General features: G+C 49.0%; 10 protein-coding genes across 10 annotated transcripts; 5 read left to right on the plus strand and 5 right to left on the minus strand.

Annotated features, from left to right (window-relative positions):
• Positions 1-1466: 1466 nt before the first annotated feature.
• PENARI_c017G09210 (pepsin-like aspartic protease) lies at positions 1467-2888 on the plus strand (the record flags this gene model as incomplete). The annotated part of the gene is made up of 1 exon (XM_022634393.1): positions 1467-2888. The coding sequence occupies one exon, from the start codon at positions 1467-1469 to the stop codon at positions 2886-2888; it is 1422 nt and encodes a 473-aa protein (XP_022485778.1).
• A 381-nt stretch (positions 2889-3269) lies between these two features.
• Positions 3270-4714, minus strand: PENARI_c017G07115 (uncharacterized protein; the record flags this gene model as incomplete). The annotated part of the gene is made up of 4 exons (XM_022634358.1): positions 3270-3316; positions 3372-4423; positions 4496-4547; positions 4600-4714. 4 exons carry the CDS (start codon positions 4712-4714, stop codon positions 3270-3272), a joined length of 1266 nt encoding a protein of 421 aa, XP_022485694.1.
• Positions 4715-6028: 1314 nt separating this feature from the next.
• Positions 6029-7650, plus strand: PENARI_c017G02238 (putative acyl-CoA thioester hydrolase; the record flags this gene model as incomplete). Its single annotated transcript, XM_022634264.1, has 5 exons — positions 6029-6328; positions 6403-6467; positions 6520-6816; positions 6866-7047; positions 7100-7650. 5 exons carry the CDS (start codon positions 6029-6031, stop codon positions 7648-7650), a joined length of 1395 nt encoding a protein of 464 aa, XP_022485822.1.
• An 883-nt stretch (positions 7651-8533) lies between these two features.
• On the minus strand, positions 8534-10621 carry znfA (putative C2H2 finger domain protein; the record flags this gene model as incomplete). Its single annotated transcript, XM_022634402.1, has 3 exons — positions 8534-9038; positions 9092-10213; positions 10299-10621. The coding sequence occupies 3 exons, from the start codon at positions 10619-10621 to the stop codon at positions 8534-8536; spliced, it is 1950 nt and encodes a 649-aa protein (XP_022485824.1).
• A 3814-nt stretch (positions 10622-14435) lies between these two features.
• dspC (dual specificity phosphatase YVH1) lies at positions 14436-15958 on the plus strand (the record flags this gene model as incomplete). The annotated part of the gene is made up of 4 exons (XM_022634428.1): positions 14436-14479; positions 14602-14823; positions 15091-15441; positions 15517-15958. 4 exons carry the CDS (start codon positions 14436-14438, stop codon positions 15956-15958), a joined length of 1059 nt encoding a protein of 352 aa, XP_022485754.1.
• A 3529-nt stretch (positions 15959-19487) lies between these two features.
• On the minus strand, positions 19488-20272 carry PENARI_c017G08482 (AAA-ATPase Vps4-associated 1 family protein; the record flags this gene model as incomplete). The annotated part of the gene is made up of 4 exons (XM_022634380.1): positions 19488-19602; positions 19656-19729; positions 19777-20058; positions 20162-20272. 4 exons carry the CDS (start codon positions 20270-20272, stop codon positions 19488-19490), a joined length of 582 nt encoding a protein of 193 aa, XP_022485875.1.
• Positions 20273-20693: 421 nt separating this feature from the next.
• PENARI_c017G11205 (nucleoporin NDC1) lies at positions 20694-22807 on the minus strand (the record flags this gene model as incomplete). Its single annotated transcript, XM_022634433.1, has 3 exons — positions 20694-22266; positions 22317-22584; positions 22675-22807. The coding sequence occupies 3 exons, from the start codon at positions 22805-22807 to the stop codon at positions 20694-20696; spliced, it is 1974 nt and encodes a 657-aa protein (XP_022485773.1).
• A 424-nt stretch (positions 22808-23231) lies between these two features.
• On the plus strand, positions 23232-24108 carry PENARI_c017G03281 (SNAP receptor PEP12; the record flags this gene model as incomplete). Its single annotated transcript, XM_022634284.1, has 2 exons — positions 23232-23528; positions 23590-24108. The coding sequence occupies 2 exons, from the start codon at positions 23232-23234 to the stop codon at positions 24106-24108; spliced, it is 816 nt and encodes a 271-aa protein (XP_022485828.1).
• Positions 24109-24461: 353 nt separating this feature from the next.
• PENARI_c017G05896 (cytochrome c1 heme lyase CYT2) lies at positions 24462-25310 on the minus strand (the record flags this gene model as incomplete). Its single annotated transcript, XM_022634332.1, has 1 exon — positions 24462-25310. The coding sequence occupies one exon, from the start codon at positions 25308-25310 to the stop codon at positions 24462-24464; it is 849 nt and encodes a 282-aa protein (XP_022485685.1).
• Positions 25311-25477: 167 nt separating this feature from the next.
• mvd1 (diphosphomevalonate decarboxylase MVD1) lies at positions 25478-26742 on the plus strand (the record flags this gene model as incomplete). The annotated part of the gene is made up of 2 exons (XM_022634234.1): positions 25478-25545; positions 25599-26742. The coding sequence occupies 2 exons, from the start codon at positions 25478-25480 to the stop codon at positions 26740-26742; spliced, it is 1212 nt and encodes a 403-aa protein (XP_022485896.1).
• Positions 26743-27372: the final 630 nt, after the last annotated feature.

The following is a 27372-nucleotide window of genomic DNA, read 5'->3' on the forward strand; positions in this document are numbered from 1 at the left end:
TGCGTAGACTATTATATCAGCCCAATGCCCAAATACAATGACTATCACTATCGGACTAATGACTATGTGATACACCCCGATCGCTTCATTCATGTAGCACGATGCAACTTTGGCAAGGACCTTGTTGGCGACCCTTCTGCACTTCCGACATTGCGGTTGGTGACGCTTGTGTTGGCACTTGAGTTAACACTTGGGGAATCATAACCTAGATTACGATTTTGTTCTTCCCGGGAGTCGAAGTGCTATTAAACCATGTTGGCTACTCTTCCTTGTTTTAAGCTGTGGGTGCTTTTGTTCTAGAAGGCTTCGAAGTGATCAGGGCCCTGCCGATCGGCAGTGGTTCCGACCGTGAACTCTTCTGGGGTTTAAAGAAACACTGTAGATAGCTTTTGCTATCCATACGTTCAGCTTGAATTTTATCTATCTGAAACATCAGCAGTTCGTGGATACAGTAGACGTGGGGCGCTGCGGTGGCTTGGGATCTACGTATGTGACAGATATACGATTCCAGCCTCCAGCTTGTGTCATTGCCCTACATATTGCATGTTTTATGTGAGGATAATATCTATCGGCTGTATGAGTATTCTGTAGTTGCATGAATTGAATATGCTAGAATACGGAGTAAAATGGCAGTTGTATAAGGCGAAGTGATGTGCAGGGTCTCGACCCATGTGGAGTGTCAAGTTCTAGACCCTTTGGACTTGGACGCACAATTATACAGGTCGTATTGACTTCGTTATTCATGCTACTTCTGTATATGAAATGAATCATTTTGTGTTGATTTAAATGATTTGTGTCTAGTGTTCTGGTGTCTAATTGTCCGTGAAAACTCTGATCTTTCAGGGGGCATTGATATTATACAAACATAGCAACAGTAGAGACAACAAAAGATGGGGGAAAGGAGGTCAAAAAAGAGATTATTGAAAAGAGGCGACGATAACATTATAGACTATTATAAACAGTATAGAAATAGAAATAGAAATGGAATAAAATATGAAGTGAATAAACTTGGCAGTTAGCGTTATCATGGTTGCATGCTCAGACCTCAATTTCCAGTTTTGGCCCACTCAGTGAGCATTGAGCTTGGTTTAGCGTCTCACTAGCCTCGGCTCACAGGCTGATCGCGGCCTGAAAGAGCAACAGGTGGCTCCTATCCAGGCGCCAACTATTCCCCGAAGCCTCTAGCCCGAACTGTTTCTCCACTATTCTGTCCAGGGGGATTTTCCTCAAACCCCCCTCACATTGCTTCTCTATCTCCAACCTCCAACTTCCACTCTTTAATTCCAGTCTTTCGTTGCCGTCTCGTTTCGTTCTTTCATTTTTTGTTTTCTCTTCCAGTCGCTTTCGATTCAACTTCTCCGCATCTCCCAAGCTCCACCGTTCATAGTGACAACCGAACCGAACCTCGAATTCACTCGATTCAAATGCAGGCTCACTTCTCCCGCACCTAATCCCTCCTCGGGATCATGCGTCTCTCATCATGCCTGCTCATTGCTAGCCTCAGTGGCGTCCACGCCTTCTATCCGTGGGAACTGCGGGTGGAACTCGGTACCGTTGAGCCAATCCAGCGTCGCTTTATGCCATGGAGCTTGATTGAAGCCAAGATCGACGACACCGATACAAAGCCCCCAACCCTCGACCTGAAGAAATTCCCCGTTCGTCGCGATGACACTTACAAGATTGTCGAGGCCTACACGCCATCAATGGCAGACAGTGCCCCATTGAACCAGGATGGAACTGATTACTCTTACTTCTCCCCCGTGTTGGTGGGTTCGCAGAAGACTGAAATGTGGTTGGCACTCGACACCGGTGCGCCCAACACGTGGGTCTTTGACTCCAAATGCACCGAGGCTGTCTGCACAGAGCACCACACGTTCGACAGGTCAGCCTCGAGCAGCTACGTCTCCAACAGCTCGACATTCAGTCTCGGCTATGGCAGTGGCACCGTCGTTGGACAACTGGGAACAGACACTCTCTCAATCGCGGGCATTGATGTCTCGCTGGAATTCGGCCAGGCAAACAATGCCTCGGACACTTTCAAAAGCTACCCATTTGATGGGATCCTAGGTCTAGGCCGCTCCCACACAGCCGGGTGGACTCTTCCATCGTTTATGGATCGTGTTGCTGAGAGTGGACACCTCAAGAACAACTTTATTGGGTTCAGTCTGTCCCGCGCAGCAGATGACGCCAAGGACGGAGAGGTCAACTTTGGCGTTCTCGATACAACCAAATATGATGGGAGCATTAAGTACACCGCCACCGACTCGGACATCTGGAATATCCCCTTGGATGATGCCTATGTGAATGGCCAGGCTTGCAAGCTTTCTGGGAAATCCGCTACAATCGACACCGGAACCACCTACATTCTGATTCCCCCTGATGACGCAGCAGTCGTCTTCGGTCTTATCCCCGGTTCATCTGCATCAGACAGCAACTACGTGATCCCATGTACCACAAATGCGACACTGCAGTTCGAATTCTCGGGTGTCAAATATTCCATCTCACCCAAAGATTATGTAGGAAAGCCAACAGCGCCCGGCTCAGACTCTTGCATTTCGACCATTGTGAGCTATGCATCCAACGGAACAGACATTTGGCTTGTCGGCGATGTGTTCCTGAAGAATGTCTACACTGTTTTCGATTATGACAACGCACAAATCGGTTTCGGGTCGCTTGCCTGTGGCTCAACCGAGGGTAATGGAACATATACTGCACCCCCAACCTCGCCTACTGCTGTGGCGGCTGCTTCCAGTGCTAGCGAAGTTGCAGCAGTGTCTACCGCCTCCGCCGCCGCGACATCAACAGTCTCCGGCAGCTCTGCAACACAACTCACCCGTGGCATTAGCTGGTCTATGTTCACAGTCATCCTCGGCGCTTTCTTCGTCTGAAGTTATTTTAGCCCATCTTTCTTTCTTGGCGACTTTGATTTGGCGACAATCACCTTCCGCTTGTATTATGTACTCTCGCTCATCTGTTACGTGCTATCGCTTTATGCACATCACTTCACTTCTGTCCATACGATTGGGTGCATACCCGTCCCAGCATATATGTTGACGCTGTCTATCTGTCGTTTTATCAGCTGCACATGTCACTCGTTCCTGCTGGATACCCCCACGTTTCTGTTTTTACCTGACAAAAGTCGCTGGCATTTTCATCTGGATTGTTCAGGGTCTTCGTGTACAAGACAGGCCATACTTTTATGATAGAAATAACTGTCAATTCTAATATCTCAAATACAACTATTATCCATATCCCGTTCCCATCCCCCTTCACAGACTCTTTTGCGGAATCAACGAGTAATTCTTGGGACCAGACTCTATCCAAATCAGCAACCATCCCAATATAAGACCAAGCACCAAAAGCAAACTTACCAAGAATCGATCGATCAAAATCCCCAACCCCATTGAACCCAGCTACCCCCATGAGGATATCCAAATCCGCCAACAAAGACTTCATAACATGCCTAACGCCATCCTCCCCAGCAATACTCAACCCCCAAATCCACAACCGTCCAACAAAAACAAACCTTGCCCCAAGCGCCAAAGCCTTAACAACATCACTAGCGCCCCTAACCCCAGAATCAAACATAATATAAATGTCATTCCCAACAGCATCAACAATACTCTCAAGAGCATCAAGACTAGCAATAGCCCCATCAACCTGCCGTCCAGCATGATTACTCACAACAATACCATCAACCCCATACTCAACACACCGCCGCGCATCAGCAACGGACTGAATCCCCTTAATAGCAAACGGCCGTCCACCGCTAATCCGCTTCCACTGCTCCATCAACCAAGGAATCTTGTCCCATGACCAAGCACGCCCATGCCAAACGGAATCAATCCATTTGATCGATGCGCCGACAACATCGACATCGGGATCAATCCCGCTTTCCTTGCACCGTTTCCGGAATACGGGGTCTGACAGCCCTAAATCCGCGCCGAAACCACGGTAAAAGGCGTAGTTCGATGAGGCGACATCATCATGTCTCCAGCCTAGTTGCCACGTATCCGTCGTGAGAATCAGGGCATCGAAGCCAGATTCCCAGGCTCGTGTCAAGAGTGATAGTGTCAGTTCATCATCGTGCGGCATGTATAGTTGGTAGAACCGCGGGTTGCCGGTTCCATTTGCTTCCGCCACATCTTCGATTGAGGTGCTCCCCGCTGTGGAAAGGCAGTAGGGGAGGTTGAGTTCGCCGGCGACTTTTGAGACGGCGCTTTCGCCGGACGGGTGGTAGATTTTGTTTATTCCTATTGGAGCGAAGCCGATGGGCGCGGAGACTTTGTGATTGAAGATTTCTGTGGATGTGTCTCGGTTGTTGGTGTCGACTAGTTGGTTTGGGATTAGGCGGTGGCGGTAGAAGGATTGGCGGTTTGTTAGGTGTGTGTTTGAGAGGCCTGCGTTTGAGGAGGCGTAGAACCTGGTGGGGGGCTGGTTAGTTTTTATTGTTTGGGTATATGTATATGGGTTGAATGGGTGGGTGGGTGTGTACCAGCCGCCTTCGCTGAGCTTTTCTTTGGCTCTTTCTTCTAGTTTTCGTGGGTCTTTTATACAGTTTAGTATCTGGGGTGGCTGTTTCCTGTGTAGATGAATTACCAGTGTTGAACAGGGGTGTCTGTCCCTCATTCTGCTTCAAGAAGTTCTCTCGCTGGTAAAGACCCCATTGGGGCGTGGTGCGGTTTTTGATGTGAGGGTTGTTGGGGTCACTCATTTCGTTATACAATGAGAATCAGGTTTTAAGGTGTCCAAATTGTAGAGTAAGGTTTGAAGCGATACAAGCATTGAATACTTGTTTTTCTTCAAAAATGGAAACTGCCAAATTTATAGATCTGTTTTATCTTATCGATGACTTCATATTGACGCTGTTGGCCGTTCTCGGACGAGAGAACATCATAATATGGTCTAACTTCGGTCCGGAGATCTTGCATTTAGTTATGCAAGATGCGAATGTTTGGGTTAGGATCTGCGCTTTGATCTGCGATAAATGCTTATTTTCCGTAGCAGATTATGCTTTCTTGAGGGTCTGGATAGCTCTTTGTATCGGTGCCTATAGATCCGGGTTGTCTGATGGTTTTTGAGGCGTTTCTCTGCTCACCGCTCGTCTTTGTTCATTTATTAGAGTTTATTTGAGGTACTCTACCTAGTCTATGTTTAATACCTCGGGTGCTTATGTCGTGTCAGTGGTCAATCAGTCGCGTTTGCAACGCTCTGTTTATATACACACGGATACAATAAGTATCATGATAAATAGAACTAATACATAACTAAATATTACTTGACTACGATGGATACACTGCGTGAGCGTGTGATCACTGTCACCCGGGAAGTCCATTAGTTGTTTTCACAAGGCGAGGTATACACGCAGGCTAAGCTTGTCTCAATTGCTCATCCACAGCACAGGGACAAAATACGAACATATACTCGGCCATAATTGGATTATATTGATGTGGAGGGCTATCTGGAAGGTATTGGCCGAGAGTGGTTGGTGTCCTAGCATGGCTTGCTCTGGTGGGATATATAACAAGAGTAACAGCTGGCTTCTTATGTGTCTCATCATGAGTGAAGGAACTAGGAGCTTAAAGAACAGAATCTGAAGCTAAGGTGAAGCTATGGCAGCCCGTATCCACCTATCCACCCAGGAAGAGGAACCATTATATATCTGTCTTGTTTTGAAACCAAGTCAAACATCTTAACAAGTTCGACTGAAGCTAAAACCTCGAGTGTTGCAAAGTGTACACCATCCGGCACGATTTCTCATTAAGTTCGCCCAACCCGACAAACCAAGAGAATAGGAGACAATCCAAACGTAATTCTCCAAATACCCCAGGAACCAACAAATAAGACGCAAAATAATGCGGCATTTACTAAGAAATCGGAAGTATGAAGCTCGGCGTTTTCGTCGGCATCCGAGAATCCCCGTCGGCGGCTAACCACATCGGGATCCTCGGGAACGTCACCGTCAATACTCGGTCCAGCTCTGTTCCTTTTATATTCTCTGAAAATACCTCAAACCCCCATATTCACAATGTTCGGTCTCGCAAGTAGACGGTCAGCACTTGCTAGCTCAAAATGCCTGGCTCCCTCATTGCCGGCGCGAGCCATGGTCGCAGCACAGCCTGCCTGCGCCAACATCCAGGAGTTTCATTCCACGTCTGCACAGGCTGCATCCCGGCCGACTTGGATGCCGATGCGTGTTAAGACGCCTTGGATTGATGCGTTGACGCAGAGTCGCGAGGCTGCTAAGGCTGGTTCGCAGGAGAATGCGGCTAAAGTTATTAAGCCTGATTTGACGCCGAAGAAGATGTCTGATAGTGCTTACAGTGCTGTATGTTACTAATCTCTGTGGGGATTAGGATTTATTATCTATTGTTAGGCGGATGCTGACTAGTGATATTATAGGTTTTGCCATTGGCTCAAGACAAGTGGCTTCTGGATTCCTACCTCAACTCCTCAGGGCATATCAGGTGTGTTCAAGATCGACGTTATCAAGGAGCATGCCACTAATCCTAGCAATAGATTGGGATCACTGCTGATGGATCTTGATGCCCTGGCAGGCATTATTGCCTACCAACATACCGGCGATGGAGTGTCAACCGTCACAGCTGCCGTAGACCGAATCACAATCGAGCACCCTCTAATGGAGATCTGCGACCTCGAGCTCAGTGGCCAATGCACATACGCAACAGGTCGCTCAAGTATGGAGATCTCGTGCCAGGTCAACAAGGTCCGTCCTGATGGACAGCCGGCCCAGCCCGATGACGTCCTCATCACTTGTGCATTCACAATGGTCTCCTTAGACCCGGCCACCAAGACGTATGTTCCTCATCAGTATGTGCACTACGCAGGCTAACCTCTGTGTCAGTCCCGTCCCTGTGGCACCTCTCATCGTGGAAACCGAAGAGGAAAAGCGCCTCTTTAAGAAAGGCGAAGCAAACTACCAAGCCAAGAGAGCTCTCCGCAAGCGCAGTCTCCTCGAGAGAGCCCCAGACGACGAAGAGAGCGACCTAATTCATTCAATGTGGACAAAGGAAATGTCCTACCTAAGTAAGTAACCCCCAAGCCGTAATTGCCACCCAAAACTAACAAAAACCCCCAGACACCCAAAGCCCCTCAACCCGCCCAGAGAACCAAGTTTTCATGAGCGACACCGTCCTAAAATCCGCCATGATAATGCAACCGCAAGACCGCAACCGCCACAACTTCATGATCTTCGGCGGTTTCCTGCTAAAACAAACTTTCGAACTAGCCTTCTGCTGCGCAGCGTCATTCTCGCACGCGCGGCCCAACTTCCTCGCGCTGGATCCAAGCACATTCGAAAACCCAGTGCCCGTCGGTAGCGTGCTGTACCTGCGTGCTACAGTTGCGTACACGGAGCCCGAAGAGCGCGAGGGCGATAGCACCAAGTACACGAAGGTGCAGGTGCGTGTTGATTCCAAGGTCAGAGATGTTGAGCATGGGTCTAAGAAGTCTACTGGCATGTTTAATTATACTTTCCTTGTTGAGAAGGATGTGCATGTTATGCCTAAGAGTTATGGTGAGTTTATGCTTTGGACTGATGCACGGAGGAGGGCTAGGAATGCGGCTGCTATCGATCCGGCGCATAAGACGAGTGCTTTGAGGGGTATTAAGGATAGTGTTACTGAGTAGATGGGGGTTTGGTTTGTATCTGTCGCTTGTTATCTGTTTGATTATAGAGATGGGTGGTATCACAGCCCATAATTATAGTTCCTTTCTACAATTTACGCTGAGTGGTACATCTACTTTCATCTGGAAAAGTTCAAAAATACATTCAAAACCGACATTTTTTGTAAACGCTACCATGCAAGGAGAAATAAAAAATGATTCTATATGTACAACGCCCCGAATCACCTCAATCCATTCCAACAAGAGCGTATGTATAAAAGCGGGAGGGGATATATATACGCAAACAAAAGCAGCCACAAAAGGCAAAAAGAAAGACACGACAAGAAAAAAATACTGTAATATCAATTCCCTCCCGCTTCAATAGAAACGAAACCATGAACATAAACCGACTCCACCGATGTCCAATGACAATGAGAATGAAGAATCCTCCCGGACAATGCACCAGGTATACACATAGTATTTGATCCAATTCACAGCTTTAAAAGATCCCAGCCCAGTTTCCTGTTCCAACTCCCTTTGCCTTGCCTTCGTCTTTCCATTTGGGTTGGATTGGAAGGTTTAATTTCAAATGATCGTTTCACTTCGTTATTTGTTATTCGGTATGTGCCCGAGGGGTTTTTGGAGTGAGGTGTTTGTTTTGATTCCACTTTTTGGTGTCTTTGAGGTCGTGTGAGAGAAATTTGTGTGTTGTTTTTGGTCGGATGTTAAGTGAGGTGGTGGTGGTGATGATGGTGATACTGTTTTAGCAACATATTTGAGATGAGGATGGCGGCACGTTTGATCCTTGTCGATGTTTGGACAAGTCCACAGGTCCGTCAGAGAGATAAGCGTGCCAATTTTGGTCACTATCGAAATCCGTGATGTCAAATGACAAGACACAGATAGGTCATTGCTCACTCAGAACCTCGGTAATAGCATTCGACGACAAACTCCCAGCCGTCCCATTCCCACTCTGATCTCGGGGTTTATCAGGCTGCTCCTCCTTCATACAAGCATTCTCCAAAATATTCGTCCACTTCCCACTCGTACCAGCATGACTATGCTTCAGATGCTGCCGGAAGTGATCGGCCCGGAAGAACTTCTTAGCATTATTGCACTCCCCATACTTATGCACAGTAGTCAAATGCTCGAATCGGGCATCCCAATCCGGCGAAGGGAAATTGGGGAATTCCTCGCCGCAGTAGCCGCATGTATCGTGCGATGGACCGGCGTTTGTTTGGCAGGATTGGGCGCCTGAGGCGTGGAATGCTGCTTGGAAGGAGATTAGGGCGGCGCAGGACCATGAGTGGCGGCGGAGGTGGAGGGAGTTTTGATGGCGTTCTGCTTCGTTTTTGTTTTTGAAGCGGTTGTTGCAGTAGGCGCATGCATATTGTTTTTCCATTTCGTGCGAGCTGGTTTTGGAGTTAGGATACATGTTTGGGGGAGGGGGTTGGTGGGTTCTTACCGGAGGTCATCTGGGTTGTCGAATTTCTTGGGTTTCTTTGGACAACAATCGCAGATGAATAGTCCGCCGAGTTTTGAAGTTGTGGGTTTTGGAACGTTCAGGATCGTCGTTGGCACGGACAATTTCCCGGTAGCATCTGTTGTAGGCGGTTCGAGGGAGGCTGGACCGGGGAGACCCCTTGCGATTGTTGGCTGGACCAGTGCTGCTGGGGAACTAGGGTTGAGGATCGATTTTTCGTGATAGGTATCGAGATCGGAGCTCGGGGAAAGACCACCCGGTGATCGTTGGTCGTACGGCGAAAGGCTAGTCATGCTGCTACCCCCAATGGAAAGCGTAGACGAATATGAACCCGACGTCCGGATACTCAAAGACGAAGCAGCCGAGAGCGTCCGTTGCCCGATGGGGTAATTGGGATTGACGGAAAGAGTGTTCATGAATGGATGACCGCTAGTCCTTCTCTGCGACAAATCGCCATTACTCGTCGTAACATGCAGCGTATGCCTCTCATCACTCATAGGTTCCCGCGGAGGCGAAGAAGCCCGTCGCTTCATGCCCTGCCTTGAATCCGGATACGGCGGAGTGGGCTCTCGAAGAATGAACTGTCGCGGTGGCGCCGGCTCATCGGTCGAGAACTCCCCCTCAATATCCGAAAACATGCCATGGTCATAACTTCCGCGGTTCGATCGACTCGGTAGACTGATGCTATCCTCCCGCTGGGGTGTCGTTCCGCGATACCGCCGTCGCCCAATATCCCGCAATGATCCCTGATCGTAGTCCAGCGCTGTTGATGGCGTATTGCTTTCCACACTTGGGCTTCTGCCTTCGATATGTTCTCGCCACCCGGGCTTGGTCATGGGCGAAACGCCCCCTGATTGCGGGCTGTTGTACCATTTCACGTCAAGCGTTGATCCTTCTGATGGTCCTGGTGAGGGGAGATTGCTGGAGCATCGTGATGGGGCGGATGGAACGGTGAGTGCGGATAGTGACCCTCGGTTATCTGTTCCTAGACTTATAGATCCCCTTGGCGAAAGGGGCTTTCCGATTTTTGACAATAGATGTTGGTCGTATGCATTTGATGAGTCTTTCACACTCCGCAGAGAAAAGTCGCGCTCGCCACTCAGCCTATAACAAGATTAATAACAAGAAGACTGGGGAAAATCGCATTGCCCAAACCGCATGCGCAGCCCTTGGCGCAAAAGTCACTTACATTGGACCTGTCGGATTCGTATTGATCGACATTAAACTTGGTAATCCCTCCGTGGCGGGAGGCGGCTCAATGTTAATCTGAGCTTCGGGGCTTCGCGAGAGGGGGGCACCGCTCTGCCTCCCCTCACATTCATCAATTTGCATACGATCACTCTGCGGCGCAGCGTCGGGTCGTCGATGGCCGCCAAATAAGCTAGAATTGGGGTTGATAGGCGGGAGAGAAGTTGAAGAATTCGAGTTTGCGTGATGCCAGCCAGCGTCATACCCGTTCTCCAGGTCGTGAATCCTGGGAGGGGGAGGAAGTGGTGGCGGAGCAGTGTTCATTGTAGAGCGAGAAGCTATAGGTAATGGGCCGTGCGATGCAAATGACAGCTCGGGCATAGCGGTTGGAGATCTTTCGAAGGCACGGCGATCTCTAAAATCATAAATACTCGAATGCGAAGATCGAAAGTCCATTCTAGAGCCAGAGCTGAACCAAAGAATCAATACGGGCTGGACGTCATGGACTTGAGATCGGAGGTCGAACTAGATGGCAATGGGAAATAAGCAGGTCAAATCAAGATCCTTGCAGCAGTAACCCAATCCAGTTGAGTGCAAACGTCGGCCGTGGAACCGGCTCCGATTTTTAAGCGGGCCGTTAACCTCGCGATGAGAGTGTTGAGAGGCCAGCTTTTGTCTCTTTAGAGAGTGAAGAGTGGCGCGACAGAGTCTTTGTCAGGGCCGTTGTGCAGTGCAAGTCTGTTTTTCAAGTCAGACTATGTCGGAATTATAGATAAAAAACCGGGGGCGAATAGGGCTGAAAAAGGGACCAACCTCGGGGCGTGGGCGATTCGCCTCATATGAAACGTTTCCCGCTATAGTGACACACAATCCGGCCATAGAATCAATTTGTGATTCAATGGCAGACCGGACTAGACGCGCACATGCTTAATGTAGAAAAGAAAGAAAAGGGAAAAAAGAGGCTATGTAGGCAAATTAGGACCAGTATAAAAGAGCTCTAATTCGGGGCCCAGCTGAAGCCCAGAAAAGGTACAAAGCTGAGAGGAGCTGAGAGAGGTGGAGAGAATGCTAGACCGGAGAATGCAGTCTGGAAATCGGCAAGTCAGGCAGGTCAAGAGATGGGCTCAAGGGAGAGAGTCTCGACTAATCAAGCGAGAGAAATTGAAACAGCAGGTCTCGGACTTAAAGTGTTGTGAGGTGACGTGGTGGAGAGGCGACGGGACGTATATGTATGTAATGTTCTTTACGTTACATACCTGGATACCAAATTCAAAAAAAGAATTTATTGTTCTTCATTTTAGTGTGTATATGTTTATTTAATTATTTCAAATTCATCTTTACGTTTATTATATTATATTTTCAGGCTAAATCTTAATTCTTACCCGCGTGGTAAGAACCACGTTGGAATGACACAAGGCTGGGACCTAAACCCTCTTAGACCCTCAGCCTTAAACGGACGCGCCGGCTCGTATTTTTGCCCCCTTTCTGCCAACAAGTTTAGTGGTTCCAACTGCGCACTGCTTGGCTTTCCAGAAAATGCTATTTCTCGGTAAGTGTAGTCCAGACTCCCCGCTGATCCAAGTGCTCTCTACCCCATATGGAGTCTTCACACTATTGACGGAAACCAACCAGAACCTCGCAGGATGGCTCCCCGTGCGGTCAACCTCAGAGTGGGGGTTGTCACTCGTATATTGGACGCCTCGTAAATGTGACCTTGACATTCCATCAGCTTGATCTGCTCCCAGAAAGGGGTTTGCAGTCGAAGTTCCAGGTGAGTGTTACCGAGGGCTGACAGGGCGACAGGGCTGGGAATCCCTTTTCGGTAAAGCAACCGGGTCGGAACGACTATGGCAAGGAGAGACACGTCCTTCGAAAACCATGGTTTAGCGGTGGCCAACTTGTAAAAGAGGGAGGGGCACAAATGCGGAGTCACGCCTCTGTAAGAATGAAGTATAGATTGGCAGGGTCTCGAGCAGAATTTCAGCCAGTGACAATATACACCGGGGACTTGGAAGTCTTGGCATTTAGGCTTAACATCTCCCGGCTCTCATGAACTCATGAAATGTTCTTCAAATGAGTACCTACTTGAACTGTACGAAGTATATAGGGCAATACGGGGTCAGGACCCAGGCAAATCGGATTATTCGGATAACATTCTTGAGAGAACATTCTTTTGCCTCCACATAAAAAGCAGACAACGAGTTGGACTTTGACCCACTGATTGCTAGTGCGCTCCACTTGGCGCCTAAAATTGCATGCACTGCCACACTGCCGGCTTGTCTTCTGGGCGCAGGGGGTGTGAACCTTCTTGTGTGAACATTCTCGAGACATGCTACTTGCTCTGGGAAGTGTGATTTCCCCGAAAATCTCCCAGATATTGGCCTGATCTTTGTAAGGGAGAAAGCGGAACGTCGGAACAAACCTTCCAGCGCTGCAGGGAAGGATGAGTAATCTGGGTCTCCACACCAGCAGAGCTTCCAGAACAAAAACCTCTGAGCGTCTTCCTTTCCAAGGATCTTGCTTCGCTAAACCAGTTGTAGTACGTAGGCTAGTGCTAGGGGTGTAACGGGGTTTCTGAGATCCGTACAAAGCACAAAGTAAGCCCTATTCTCATTGTACGGGCGTGTACTGTATTCAATATCAGATCGCCTGACGGTGGGCATCTCCACCCAGCCTATCATGGATTTTCTGAAAAGCTAGGCTCCAGTACATGTAGTTTGACATGGTATGATAGTACGGAGTATCCACAGACTCAATTTTCGAGAGTGGCAGTGAACTTGGCAAATACGACACCACACTGCATTGCTTCAATGTGTTGAACCGCTGTGGCGGGATAGTCACTTGTGCAATAAAGTTTCTTATTCCTCGATCGTCGCCGTCAAGCCCCAGTTTGGGATCCAGGAGGCGAGAAGCCCTCTCCATTTGAAGACGTCACCACCCTCTGGCTAAGCTCTAGACTCCATCGCAGTGCGTCTGTTCTGCACCTCATTTCAGGAAATGATCAGAGAGGCCACTGTAGATATTCCAAAGTGAGGCACGAGGCATCTAGAGGCGCCCTGTACTCCGTACCCGGGATGATACAGCCTGTCAGCAGCCCCTGGAGAAGATCGGGTGCAATTAACCGCATCACCTCCTGAGGCGCAGCCAGCCTTAAGCCCTAGAGGGCTGCAGCCTAGCAGTGCATGTCACCTGTAGTCCAGGGTATGACGCGACGCCTGGTCCTCTATGGCTGCCCTGTGTTCCGTATATGGCTTCGAGTCACATCTCGTTATTTATCCTTCCACGGTTAATACCGGCCCCAGTCAGCCTGTGGGTTCCCAGCGGCAAGTCTAACACTGGCTTCGCCCTTCATTCACTTTGTGATGACCCTTGCAGCTGTTGGAACAAATCAGATCGGAGCACGGTGAGGTTCAGTGTTTGATGTGTGTCGGGGATAAACCGCGCTCCACATTACGGCGTAAACCGCTAGGCTAGACTTCTCTTGTGTTTTCCCTATCCAATTATGCTTGTGCTTTGAGTGCTTGCGTGTAGTTGTAGGTGTGCGTTACGACGGTACAGTGGCCGGCCCGTCGGTGAGGGATCTAGATTGGTGAGCGCTCTACACGCCTTATATTATTAAAGAGGGGTAGTTGGCTGAAATAAATGAGAGCGTATATGTAGCTTGAAGGATCATATTTTGTATAAGGCCTTTCCATCGCGCGAACAGACTATAAGTAGATGGGCTTGTATACAAAACCATCCCCAAAGTGTGGAGCCACTCATACAGTGGGTACTCTGGAGTGCTAGTCAACCTATACTTACAGGTCTAATCTTTCCAAAGAAGTCACCGTTCAACATCAAAGCACGAAAGTGCAAGTAGCCGAAATTTCTCTTTCATTCACAAAGCTTAGCCTAACAGAATATAAAATGAAAGGATATTCAAAATTCTGCCTAAGGCACCAATGTCACCTGCTTTGTCATACCCTTGCCCTATCAGAACTTTCTGAGTTTGGCAGCGCCGAGGCTCAACCTCCGCCTTGTCCAAGTAGGGAAGAGTTACAGACTTCACTCTTAGAAGCTCTCTCTACTTTCTTTTTGATCTTCTCTTTCTGTCTTCTACATTCTCACTCTGCTGCCCAGTTGCAGCATTTATTTCAAAATGGCCATGAATCAAATCAAAGGCCACAATATCTACGTCGGCGGGTTAGTCTCACTTTGATATTTAGATACTACAGCAACAGATATATCCAAAGCGGGGCTGGCGATCGATACTGCCAGCACCGTGTTTGACAGTTTGTTTTACATTTCTAACCCGCCAAATATAGTATATTCTGCCTGAAAAACAAAGCAGCAATGAGTCGAGCAGATATCTCCCACGTGCTATCAGTGCTACGGCTGAACCCATCAGAGGAGACTTTTGAGGGCTATGAGCATTACTCTATAGGAGTCGATGATACTGATGACGATAATCTATTGGAACATTTCCCTGCGGCCATCAAGTTCATCCAAGCCGGTCTGGACACCGGTGGCGGCGTACTCGTACACTGGTGAGTCAAAACAAGCCGAATTCCTCTTTTATTGGTCTTTCCCCTTTCCCTCAGCTCTCCAGCTGTCCCTCTATCGTTCAGGGATGTGGGCTATACCTGTGGCTTCGTGCCTCCTACGTCATCTCGTGTACATCAATTGCGATCTACACGTGGCTGGAGGTTCCTGCAAATCCCAAGATGCATGCTCCGCCCTTTTCTGGGCATTTCCGAGCCAGATCAGACTTGCTCGACATGGAAAGATGTACAGTGGCTGATGTGACGATCCAGTGCGATGGGGAAGTCCCGCTCAGCAACCATTTGCATCGCCTACTTGCTCCACCGCCAGCCCGGGGCGCTCACACCGCAGTCTGCCCTTGCGCTGGTACGCGAAACCCGGCCCCTCTGTGAACCTAACGATGGCTTTATGGAGCAGCTCGAACTGTATCGTGAAATGGGCTGTCCAGATGATGTCACCGAGCATCCATTGTACCAGCGCTGGCTATATCGCCGCGACGTCGAGGAAAGCGTGGCGTGTGGTCGAGCCCCAGAGCTAAAGTCAGTGCGATTCGAAGATGAACAACCCATGCGATCCCAGGAAAGCACCGGTCAAACAGTTGAGATCAAATGCCGGAAATGCAGGTTAGTTCCCGCCCCTGATCTAGATTTACTATTACAGTGAAACACGGACCAAATCCGCTAACCCTATATCCACAGACGCAAATTGGCAACGACCCCATTCATCATTCCGCATGAACAAGAAAAGCAAAACAGCGCCAAGATCAACCCGTCCGCCGACTGCGCCCATGTCTTCCTTCATCCCTTGACGTGGATGCGCCCGAGTCTCTTCCCATCCGAGGATGCATCCGAGCCTGCCGCCGGTGCAACATATGGAGCCCATACCGATGATGCTCCCCTCTCCGGTCGCTTGACTTGTCCTAATCCTGGTTGCGGGGCTAATATCGGCAAATTCGCATGGCAGGGCATGCAATGCAGCTGTAACCACTGGGTTGTGCCTGCTATCGGTCTTGCCAAGGCGCGGGTTGACATCGCAAATAAAGTCAACGTTGCCCAGGGCCCAAGAGCTAACCCTGCTATCCGTCTTCCTCCGAGCATGCGGACTCCCGAATCTAACGATAATGGGCGTGGTAATCTATGAGACGACAGGTGACGAACATCATATGCATAAATAGATTTACGAATCATGAAAGCTTAACACCCAACTTCTGTTCTACACTTCGTCCTTTGTTGCATGGTTTTGTTTTTGTTTCTTGTCATCATGTGCCGGAACCCCTTCACCGGTCTTGTCATTTATTAATGGGGTATATCCCAAGGTGGGCGTGATAGTCCACGAAACTCGCAGTTTGGGCATCCAGGTTGCCAACAAGGCAACCAAGCATTTCACGGCCTCCCGCGCGTCCCACGGAGAATGGCAATCCATGAAAACACGACTGCCTTGCCTAGCATCCCTTTTCAGATACCAATGAACCTAAATATGCAGACAGGCATTCATCTCAAATTGAGGCTGGAAAACACCGCCTCCAAACCATCCAGACCAGATCCTGTACAGTACCCAAGCTGACAGATCTCCCCTGTCCAATGATCTACAAAAAGCCACAAACTTAGAAGCACACGTTAGGCAACACACTCAGCGGCTCTGCTGACATGCCCCTGGTTCCGTGTCTCCTTGATAACGGAGAATTAAAGGCATCAGCCCACCGAAAGTCAAAAACATACACGCGAAGGAGACACAGTGGAACCATGCCATGCCACCTTCGCCTCCGCCTCCGATCTTCATCGTCCCACAAGGCAAAATAAGCAAAGCAAAGCAAACCTTGTAAACCCACCTCCAGATATTGGAGTCACACCGCACGTCGGCGATATGAGACACGCAACTAGAGCCCTATTTCGAATCATGCATGTATGTATATATACCTATTATGTACCCTAGGGCTGCCCTTAACATGAAACAAGTACAAGTACATCCCTAACCCGTGGCCTTGCCGGAATACTATGTACAGTATACACGAATAAGATCAAGCCTATAAAGACGTAGTCGCGCGCCAAGGCTCCCCAAAAACCCAGATCACAAACGCATTCTCCACAGCATGAAGCGCTGTCAGCAGAGATCAGCGTAACGCCAAAGAAACAAATTCAGTTCCCCTGTCGACTTTCCAAGGTTTTTGAAGAAGGAGGCTGTGCAAAGCGGGTCTGTTCCTCCATGGCCCGATTGGTTGGAGCGGTGTATTGGGATTACGCGTATGTGCTGTGTTTGTTTGTTACTGTATTTTTTGACTATGTTTTGTTTGTCTGGGTATAGTGTGTGTGTAGCCCTATATTCTTACAGGTATATCTAGATATGACTACTTATTTCTTTGTTCTACTGTTTATACCTTATTCAATACATTGTTTTATCATATATACAGGTATCTTAAGTGTGTCGTGTGATTGGCAGTCACTTTTTACCTGGTGGGGGTGGGGCAGTGCACTGCCTTGCAGGGGGGAGCTCCCAGTGGAGTTCCTATCTGGTCTGGTCTGGGCTGGTTGGTGCTAGGCTACGGATACACATCCTTTTTTGCCTTTTATTTGCGTCATTACATAGTTTGGCGTTAAATGGGGTTGGGATCGCTTGTCGATCGCTGGTGTTTTTTTCTATGCAACTTTGTTTCAGGTTTGTCTGGGATCGGGCTTGGTGAGTTGGTTTGTTGTCGGGCGCTGGTGATGGTACTGGTTTTGGTTGTGATTGGGTTGATAATGTATCGAATTGGTTCTTTCTTTTTACTCTACTTTAGAGAGGTCTGATACAATCGTTTTGCCTAGGGTTTATATGTGGGGTGTTGATTGGTTTGTTGATTATTTGTTGGCATCTCTTGTCCATGGCTACGGTGTACTACTTCAGCCCTGTGCTTCGTTCACTGCTTGCTTGCCGAGTAGATATTTACAGGTATAGGTCACAAGTATTAATAGAATAACCTGGAACAACTCAGGGGATTTACTCATTTCAAATGACCATTCAACCTTAGCACACGCAGGTCTAAAAAAGACCATTGACTAACTTACTGTAGCGAAATACCTGACTCACATGCCTTTATGCAAATTGCGCATTTGTGTCTGCCTTGATTCATTATTCCAGTTTCGCGCTACCGAGTAACCTAAAAGCAACTAGTGTACATAGTGCCGTCCTAGTCGGCTTTTAGTCTCTCTAGGGGTGTCCATTATCTAGACCTGCCAACTAGCACCCAAGCAACGGGTTCGATCCGGCAAGTTACTTTGTTTCGGTACATTGATGAGAGACATATGTCATTCTGCGCATGCCATATACTTAATTATAGATTGTGGCATTGCCAGGCTGCTCAATTTTCATATGAAACCAGCAAAGCAAAACTAACATTAGCTGTCTAGATGAGGGGCTTGGAGTATGATAATCAATATCGGGGATTGCGCATATGATCAAGACGGGAGATCATTAGCCAACCACCAACCAAATAGATACCAATAAGGATACGAGTAACTAGCTAGCATTCAGGCAACAAACCCGTAAACTCCTCGTGTACTCTGTGGTAACTGCAAAATTAGACTACAGTCAAATCAAAAACCATAGTGTGCTCCTTAGCCAACAAAGCCAAACTCGAAACTCCGTATAGAATCAAGAATAAAACCAAAACTACAAAACTACACAGCCCCTCTTACACAGTAAACCGGAGCAAGCCCCGGCCGTAAAACACTAAGAATAGAAAATGAATCATCTTCAAGACCCAACCTCAACTTACCTTGCATGACATGATGAACAATGCATCCCGAAAAAAACGCGCAAGCCTCACACGCATGACGGCCTACACGCTACGCCACTGCAGTACAGTACTAGCGGTTCCACAGAAGGAAGCTAGGGAAGAAGGTAGTAGTAGCCTACTAGGGCTGACATGGCCTCCAGGAGGGGTTCGTGAGCTTCGCCTCAATTACAAGCAGGGTTCGCTTTAGTGCTTATTTACCCCCACTCTGCGAAGGATAAGATATGATGGTCAACTGAAGCCTAGTGGTTTTTTATTGTGGCGTATGTGAGGGATATCTTTGTTTGCCCGGGCGGGAATCGAGAACAGATTTATGTTGCTAGGCTGCTTGATCTAAATTGGGGGCTTCGTATATAGAAATACGCGGGTGAAATAGGGAGGAATGGATAGGGATAGAGTTTGGGGTTTGGCCTGTGCATCCTGTAGGATCACCAGCTTAGTTTCAGATATTTGTGTTGGGATATTGTACATGTGCCCGAGAAACGGTGCCCCGCGCATGGACTGGGGCCAATACAACGTCACGATTTTGGGTAACCGCTGTTTGCTAGATGTAGTATGAATCGAGGGATATTGTGCCGGCGGTTGGGTTGGGGTCGAGTATTTGTCAAGGTGTGATGGAATGGAAATTTCATGATTTGAATGATTTGATAGTTCCCGTCTGGTTGCATCCGTTGGTTTCCGCAACCCTGTCGAGATAAATCGAGGTGAAGGATCGTCAGTATTTGAGTTGTTTGATATAAATCGGCAGCCAGCCAATGTAGATGGTATTGTACCCATGTCTGCTGGAGTAAGAACTTCGTTTGCTAGTTTGATCTAAGAGATTGTTGATCATGTAACAGGCATATCGGCCTTGTCATCTAGTAGCAATGATAACACGTAAATTAATAGAAACCCAGAGAATCAAGGATTTCCTGACGGCACAGATGGAAATAACGAAGGGTTCTTCAGTCTTTCCTGATTCCGCTTCGCTATTTCGATGTTGCGTTGCCGGTCGATACGCATCTGATAGAAATTCCTGTTCGAAATCAATGGCTATATCATAGCTAAGGGTTATTCGAAATCTCATACTTATGCAAAGCGAAAACTCGTGGTGAATCATTCGTTTTCTTCTCTATTCCAGCACCTTCCTGAATAGAGGCAATCTTCCAAAGTCAGCTAGCACGATCATACAACATTTGCAGGTACGTACCCTCTCATCCCTTTCCTTTTCGTCATTCGTATTTGAATTTTTGGATTTGTCCTTGTCTTTAGACTCATCTTTACTCTTGACTTTGTCCTCTTTATCTTCTCTGCTTGACTCCTTTTCGCGCTCTTTCTTTCGTCGCTGCTTCTCCTCATATTCTTTTTTGACCATTTCAATTTCTTTCGCCATTGCTTCTTCTTTGGCGCGTGCTGCTTGGCTTTCTGTGTCGATTATTGGAGAGCAGAAGTGCTTGTCTTGCAGATGTGCGGGGCACACGTAGAAGAAGTCCTGGAGGGTGAATTAGCCACTTGTGTGCATGATAATCGGCAGTTTGACTGGGAAAGCAATAATTGAACTCTTCTCTTCACTGAGGATGTCTATTTCGTCGTACCTTGTTGTCTGGCGTGATCATCACGCTGGTTGACGGTTTGTAGCAGATCAGGCACGCTTTTGCGGAGGTATCCGCCACGCGACGCACATGGTAGACGTTGGTCAATGACATGGTTCAAGGATGGATGACTTCTCCGTGCTATTCGAATACTTTTCGAATCCTTGTTGCTGCTCTGGTACGTGTTCGACGACAAGTGTCGATGGCTTGTTGAGGCGTTGAATAAGAAATGCCCGTCATGTGACCCATACTTAAAGCAACACCTTATGTCTATAGAAAAGGGAACTTTATACAAACTTAAATTGGGATGAAATGAAGGTGATCTTATTAATGGAAGCAAAGGTATTGATTCACTAAGCTGAATTGTATTCCAGCCCACACCCACGCCCATCTTGACAGAACGCCAAACCATGCATCTGTCCACTAAGACCAAATCGGACAATACTACCGAGAACAATACATGAGGTTTTGTATGAGCAATCATGAAATATAGTGAGGATTAGAAAAGAAATTGAACAAAAACGACGAGCATTGATCATAATGAATCCTCCGCGTCAATGGCAGCTGCCTCCTTTGCCAGCCTCAAATCCTTGCCCACGACACCAATATCCCGCAAGTAAGGCTTGAAGGCTGCCAATAGGTCCTTGAGACTACCCCGGAGTGTGTCAAGCACGAGTTCCACCTCAGGGACCTGGCGAGCTTTAGCCTGCGCTGTAGGGTCGCTAGAGGAGGGGAAGTCGACATCTGTCCAGTGAGCATCCAAACCACCCTGGTGGACAAATGTGTCCAGAGTAAGAATGGTGTCAGTAAGAAGACGCACTGTAGGGGGTACGTCGGCCTGGACTTTGCCATACGGGTCTTCAGCCAAACTGGCAGTCAGGAGTCTAGTCAACGACTCCACCGCATCAACAATAAGAGACAAGGAAGACACGGGGGCACCGAGAACAATCGAGGATAGACGTTTGGCGTAGGTCTGTTGGAACGGTCTACCAATAGGCGAACGAAGAAATCGTGCAAGTAACTGGTTGATGTCCTCGGGTTTGTGCGTAGTAGAGGGACCGCCGGTCAAAAGCTTTATCTTCTCGGAAGAACCGAGCAGTCTCTGTTTCCGCTCGGGGCTAAGCACGGCCGAGGATGCTTGGCTAAAAGCATCACGCATTCGAGCCCGTGCAGTTGGAGTCCAGTCTTCGGATTGACCAAAAGACTTCGCAGTTGAACTGAACGCATCGCCGAATTTGTCCTGTCGGGAAGTAGCCTTTGGGACAGCAGAAAAGACGTTCTGGTCTTTTAGGGGCTCGGTGAGACGCGGGAGAGTTTGAAGAACAGGATCGGATGGCTTGGCCTGCGGTGATGCTTGGGCAACGGGAGCGGGCTTCGTAATTTGCTCGATTCGGACGGTAACACCCTTGATGACATCAGTGAGGCTAACCAGAACCTGACTCCAAGTCGAACCCTTCTCGCGATCAAGTTCACTGAAAATCGCCTTGCGCCGCTCGGGGTTGCGCTGGCTGATCAGCCCGAGCTCCCAGAGTGCGAAAGTCTTCACAATCTCCTTCTTTGCGTTGAGACCATTGAGGAGGCTGCCATTGGGATCTTTGGCGTCTGTCGTGAGTGGCTGGCCCCGCTTCAGAGGCTCCTTGCCGATGAACACCGAGAAAGAGAGGTTGGTGGTTTCCCAGAGGATAACAAGCAGCGCTCCCGTGTACAGTGTCCGGAGGAACGTGGTGATGGGATCTGGAGGAAAGAAGCCCCTGACATCGGCTGCAGACCTTGGGAAGTCCGCATAAGTCCGGGCGAAGGCGAAAAACCAGCTCCACACAGTCTGGCGGAAAAAGATGAGGTACACAGGAACAGTAGCACCTGCGACGAACGTACTCCTGATACCCCCATCTTGCAATGTTTGTAACCAAGTTTTCTGGAGATACTTCGATGTTTGCTGTACCGGGTGAATGCGCTGGTCGTTTGTTCTGGAACTTCGGTCCGCGATGGGCAAAGGGACACGGTCGTAGTCGGAGTACAGGTGCCACGCTGCCTGTACACATGCGAGGGTGAAGTGGTAGAAATGAAGATAAATTGGTCTTTCGTTCATAGTCACTCGCTCGGGTACCCTGAATTTCATTAGTCCAATGTTTGTATAATCCGAAGACATTTAACATACCTCCCCCGTTTCACGAGCTGGAGATCAGTATCCGCCGAAGACGACCAGATATAAATCTGGGTGAACCACCAGGCCGAGAAGATGTACCACGCAAAAGTTTGCGCGATTTGAAATAAAGTGAATTGTTTAAAAATGCCAAATGACGAGGCAGACGTTCTCGAACCGATGTGCATTTGACTGACGCGAAGGACGAAGACGGTGAGGCAGGAAAGGAAGAGCATTGCGGTTCGAATACCGCAAGTGCCAATGGGAAACCATAGCCAAAGCCCTGTTTCAGTCAAAATTGTTAGCAATGTGCGCTCTCGGACCAACGAACCAAGCGTCGAAGCTCGACTCCATAAGATTGGAAAATACTTACAGGATGATTTATTCCCAATGAGAATCGCAGCAAGATAGCAGACTAGTAGTGAAAGTGCAGACGCATGGACAAATCTTCGGTGCAAGGCCGAAGTCAAGATTCGCCTGTACGGCCGAGTTCGAACAGCGGCCATGATGCAAGCTTGGGGTGGGATGCGCTCGTGAAAGAGAATGTGAGAAAGATTAGAGCATGGTCAGAGCGACGATCCTAGGGAAAAGCCTTGGAGCTGCAGGGTGGAATTGGCAAGCCGGTGACAATGTTGACGGAGAGTCACAGCTGACAGCGGGTTGGGTTGAGCTGGTCGGAGTTAGTTAACGGCCAAGTCAATGATGGAATATTTTGAGGCATCAAAACACACCAGCCACAATAGTCATGTGATATGTGGCACAGCGAACATTGAGCCACATAGTACTAACCTCATTTAGACTAGTGGTTACGGTACGTCATGTGAGGGCGGTCTGCCGGCGAAGGCAGCAGGGACCTGCAGATAGCTGCTTTCTTATCCAGTCTCTTTCTACCTTCATTTTTGACACTCATTACTTTAACGTATCGCTGTCATGTCTTTTGATCGCCTCAACTCGCTGGAGGCGCAGCCTACCACTATGCGCAGGGATGAAGACCCGCAATACCGCGACGATCCGGGCTTCGATCATCTGGCTGAGACGCTCTCTGATCAGTTGTTTACATTGACTTCCAATATTTCTCGCCTGTCTAACCAGATCGCCCTTCTTGGAACTAAGCGAGACACCGAACGTGTGCGCGAGCGAGTTCATAATCTCTTGGAGGAGACCCGTGCGGGGTTCAAGGATGTAGGAGAAGGGATCAAGAAGGTCCAGACCTGGGAAGATGTGAATGTAAGGCTCAACTCATTCCCCTGCCTTTTGGAACGTCTGATACTGACTTCAACTGTACCAGCCCTCCCAGAAGTGGACACAACAGAAGCTATCGTCTGAATTTAAGGCCACCTTGGATGAATTTCAAACAGTACAACGCCGGGCGCTTGAGAAACAGCGTGCCTCGGCAGCTGCTGCCCGTACGGCAGTCGAAGATGGCGAGCAACCATTAATCGACACCGATGTGCAATTACAAGAACAGCAATTGGAGGAACAGCATCGTATGGCCAACCAGGGCGAGGTGGACTTCCAGGAGTCCCTTATTATCGAGCGTGAGACCGAGATCCGGAACATTGAACAGAGTGTGGGAGAACTGAACGAGCTGTTCCGAGATGTTGCTCACATCGTCACCGAACAAGGCGGTCAGTTGGATATCATCAGTGAGAATGTCCAGAACGTCACTCAAGACACCCGGGGTGCCAACGTCGAGCTGCGCAGTGCCAGCAGATATCAGAAGAATGCACGCAACAGGGCATGCTGTCTGTTCGTGATTCTTGCTGTCATCCTTCTTATCATCGTCCTTGCGATCGTCCTTGGATAATTGTGTGCTTATGGTTCCCTTCGTTCTTGCTTTCCGTTCAACCATGCGATCCTTGTCTTTCTACCCTGTCACGTATGCGCACGATATCCCTCTTGCATAATCCTCTTCGACTTTTGTTCTGTTGGTTCAGCAACTCGCCCTTCTAGCTTACGAATTGATTTGCAACATTCAATGTAAATGGAATGGAGAACATTTAATTCATTGTGACTTTCAATGCTCTAGCACAATATCGTACAAAAGTCAATGTTGTTATACATGCATAATACACCCAATCGGGTCCCAAATCCTGCCTATGCTCCGTTATCGCCTTTCTATGTGCAGCGGGAGACTATCCCATCTCTCCAGTGGCATGTTCATAGGCCAGTGAAGCGGTTGAACCTCAACCTCCAGCCCTCATAAGTGTTCAACTTGGGCCGAACATCGAGGAAGAAACTGAGCTTCCCGGGACCGGCATTGGCTGCCAGACCCGAGTTTCCATTGTTTCCTACTGGCTTCCCTTGGTAGAAATCGATCACGTACTCGATCTTCTCGCCTCCGCACCGTTCAACAACCCAGTCATGTCGATCAAATGGATGCTGGTAGCCAAGCCATCCATTGATCCGCGCACGCGGACTCAGATATTGGGGATCGACACCAAGTCCGCGGAAGGAATATAATTTGGGTCCTCCGCACTTCGTGCTCCCGGGGTCTGTTGAGGGGCCCTTTTTCTCCCATTCGAGGATCTGCTTCCATGCGCGTTCATTGACGGCATTGTGAATTGGAATGATCGAGGCCACGGAGGTCGCAAGTTCCGAGGCGGTTTCGGTAGATCCCGGGGTGTTGCCCTTGCGCATCAAGGCTTCGAAAAACTGTTTTTCGGATGGGTAGATCCAGTTGCCGGTAGCCTCGTCACGGCCAGTCTCGGATTCGGCATTGGATGGGCTGCCGTGCGAGGCAGCATATGGTGATGGTGTTCCCTTCTTGGCCTCGGGGCAGGCGCTGTCGGCGCTGAAATCACCAGCTCGGGGTATCGTGCTCACTTCGCGATCTGTTGATAGTGGTCGTTGCGATTTGGCGCGTTTTTGTCCCTGATCGGCAGGTGCCTCGGAGTCCGAAGGATGCGGTGATTTGCCATTTTGCTGTAGCCAGATCTCACGAGTCTTGTGGTCGACTGGACATGTTGCAGGTGGCTCTGCAGCAGGAGTACTTGCCCCGGCTCCCATCGTTGAATGATTGGAGGTTATTGAGTGGATGATTTATCGGCGCATCAGTAGGAACTAGAGATAATTTTGCCCTCACCGCCCCAAACAATATTAACGTTGATCCCCCATTTCTCCCCTTTTGTTCATTTGGAATTTCCTCAATTTCTCTTTTTCTGTCAAAAGTAACAATGGCATCTTCTAACGAGTCCGTCTACCGGGCTACCACCACCGCTCCTGTCAACATTGCCGTCATCAAGTGAGTAGATCTCGATTGCCCCTCATTCCCATGTCTCTAACAAAAGCATCAAGATACTGGGGCAAGCGTGATACTACTCTTAACCTTCCTACCAACTCTTCTCTCTCGGTCACCCTCTCTCAGCGCTCTCTCCGTACCCTGACCACCGCATCCTGCTCTGGTAACTTCCCAGCTGAGGACACCCTGAACTTGAACGGCAAGCCGCAGGATATCCGGTCCTCCAAGCGCACCCTCGCTTGTATCTCCAGTCTTCGTGCCCATCGCAAAGCTCTCGAGGATGCCGACTCCTCTCTCCCCGCTCTCTCCAAATTCCCTCTCCGGATTGTCTCCGAGAACAACTTTCCCACTGCCGCCGGACTGGCCAGCTCCGCTGCTGGATTCGCAGCTCTAGTCCGCGCCGTTGCCGACCTTTACCAATTGCCTCAATCCCCGAAGGAACTCAGCCGCATTGCTCGCCAGGGCTCAGGCTCTGCCTGTCGCTCCCTGATGGGTGGCTACGTCGCATGGCGCACCGGCGAGCTTGCTGATGGCAGTGACAGCTTGGCTGAGGAAGTCGCCCCCGCATCTCACTGGCCTGAGATGTGTGCCCTGGTCCTCGTTGTCAGTGCCGAGAAGAAGGATGTTCCTAGCACAGAGGGCATGCAGACTACCGTCGGGACCTCCGCTCTCTTCGCCGAGCGAGCACAAAATGTTGTTCCCCAACGCATGGCCGCCATTGAGACTGCGATCCGTGACCGCAACTTCCCTGACTTTGCCGAGATCACTATGCGTGACTCCAACACCTTCCACGCCACTTGCCTCGACTCGTGGCCCCCTATTTTCTACATGAACGACGTCTCCCGTGCCGCTGTCCGCCTTGTGCACGATATTAACCGTGTTGTTGGCCGCACAGTTGCTGCCTACACCTTCGATGCCGGTCCAAATGCCGTCATCTACTATGAGGATAAGGACTCCGAGCTCGTTGCCGGAACCGTGAAGGCCATTCTCGGCCCCAACACTGAGGGCTGGGACGGTGCTTTCTACGATAGAATTGCGAACGTTACTGCTCCCGGAGTTTCCCTGGACCGGATTGACTCCCGCGCCGTCGAAGTTCTGAAGGACGGTGTGAGCCGTGTCATTTTGACCGCCGTTGGAGAGGGTCCCGTCAAGGTTGATACCCACCTTGTCAGTGAGACTGGTGAGATCATCAGCTCCTAGGCAATGCGGCGGTGAATAGTGGGCCATCTTGGCCATCTTTTGGAAGGTTTGATTACCTGAAAGATACCCTACCGTTCCTCTACAACTTTGCATGGGAGCAATTCAACTCTGCCATACGAACTTGATGCAGATATTATCTTCACTGTATCTTTTTCATGATTCGGCACGATCTAGAACATAATAATAAACAACGAGCGTCAATTTGACCATATCATATACACTGACTCTCATAGACGCAAGTACGGACACGCAAATTGATAATCCATCACAACATCTTGGAGCATCCGTAGACATTCACTCTGCAAATCCTTCCACCGGTCGAGTATTGCAATCAGCATGAGCCACAATCATCACAGCGCCGGAATCCATATCCAAGGGAATCACAAGCCTGAATAAATCTAGCCTGCTGACCCCCAGCATAAACACAGCAACCAGCAAAGCCGCATCCGTTTTCACCGTAAGAAGCACCAGTATGATCACATGCGTAACGCGAGTGTTCAGAAATGCCAGCACAAGAACATTTAATAGTTGGTGTCACACCCTGAGCGATCGAGAGAGCTCTCACGTCCAGGAGGATAGCAAGAATGCTCCAGAGATAGAGGTTCATCATCTATGTAGGCGTTGTTAGCA

Source organism: Penicillium arizonense (genome assembly GCF_001773325.1).
Source record: "Penicillium arizonense strain CBS 141311 chromosome Unknown PENARI_contig017, whole genome shotgun sequence".
Lineage (NCBI taxonomy): Eukaryota > Fungi > Ascomycota > Eurotiomycetes > Eurotiales > Aspergillaceae > Penicillium > Penicillium arizonense.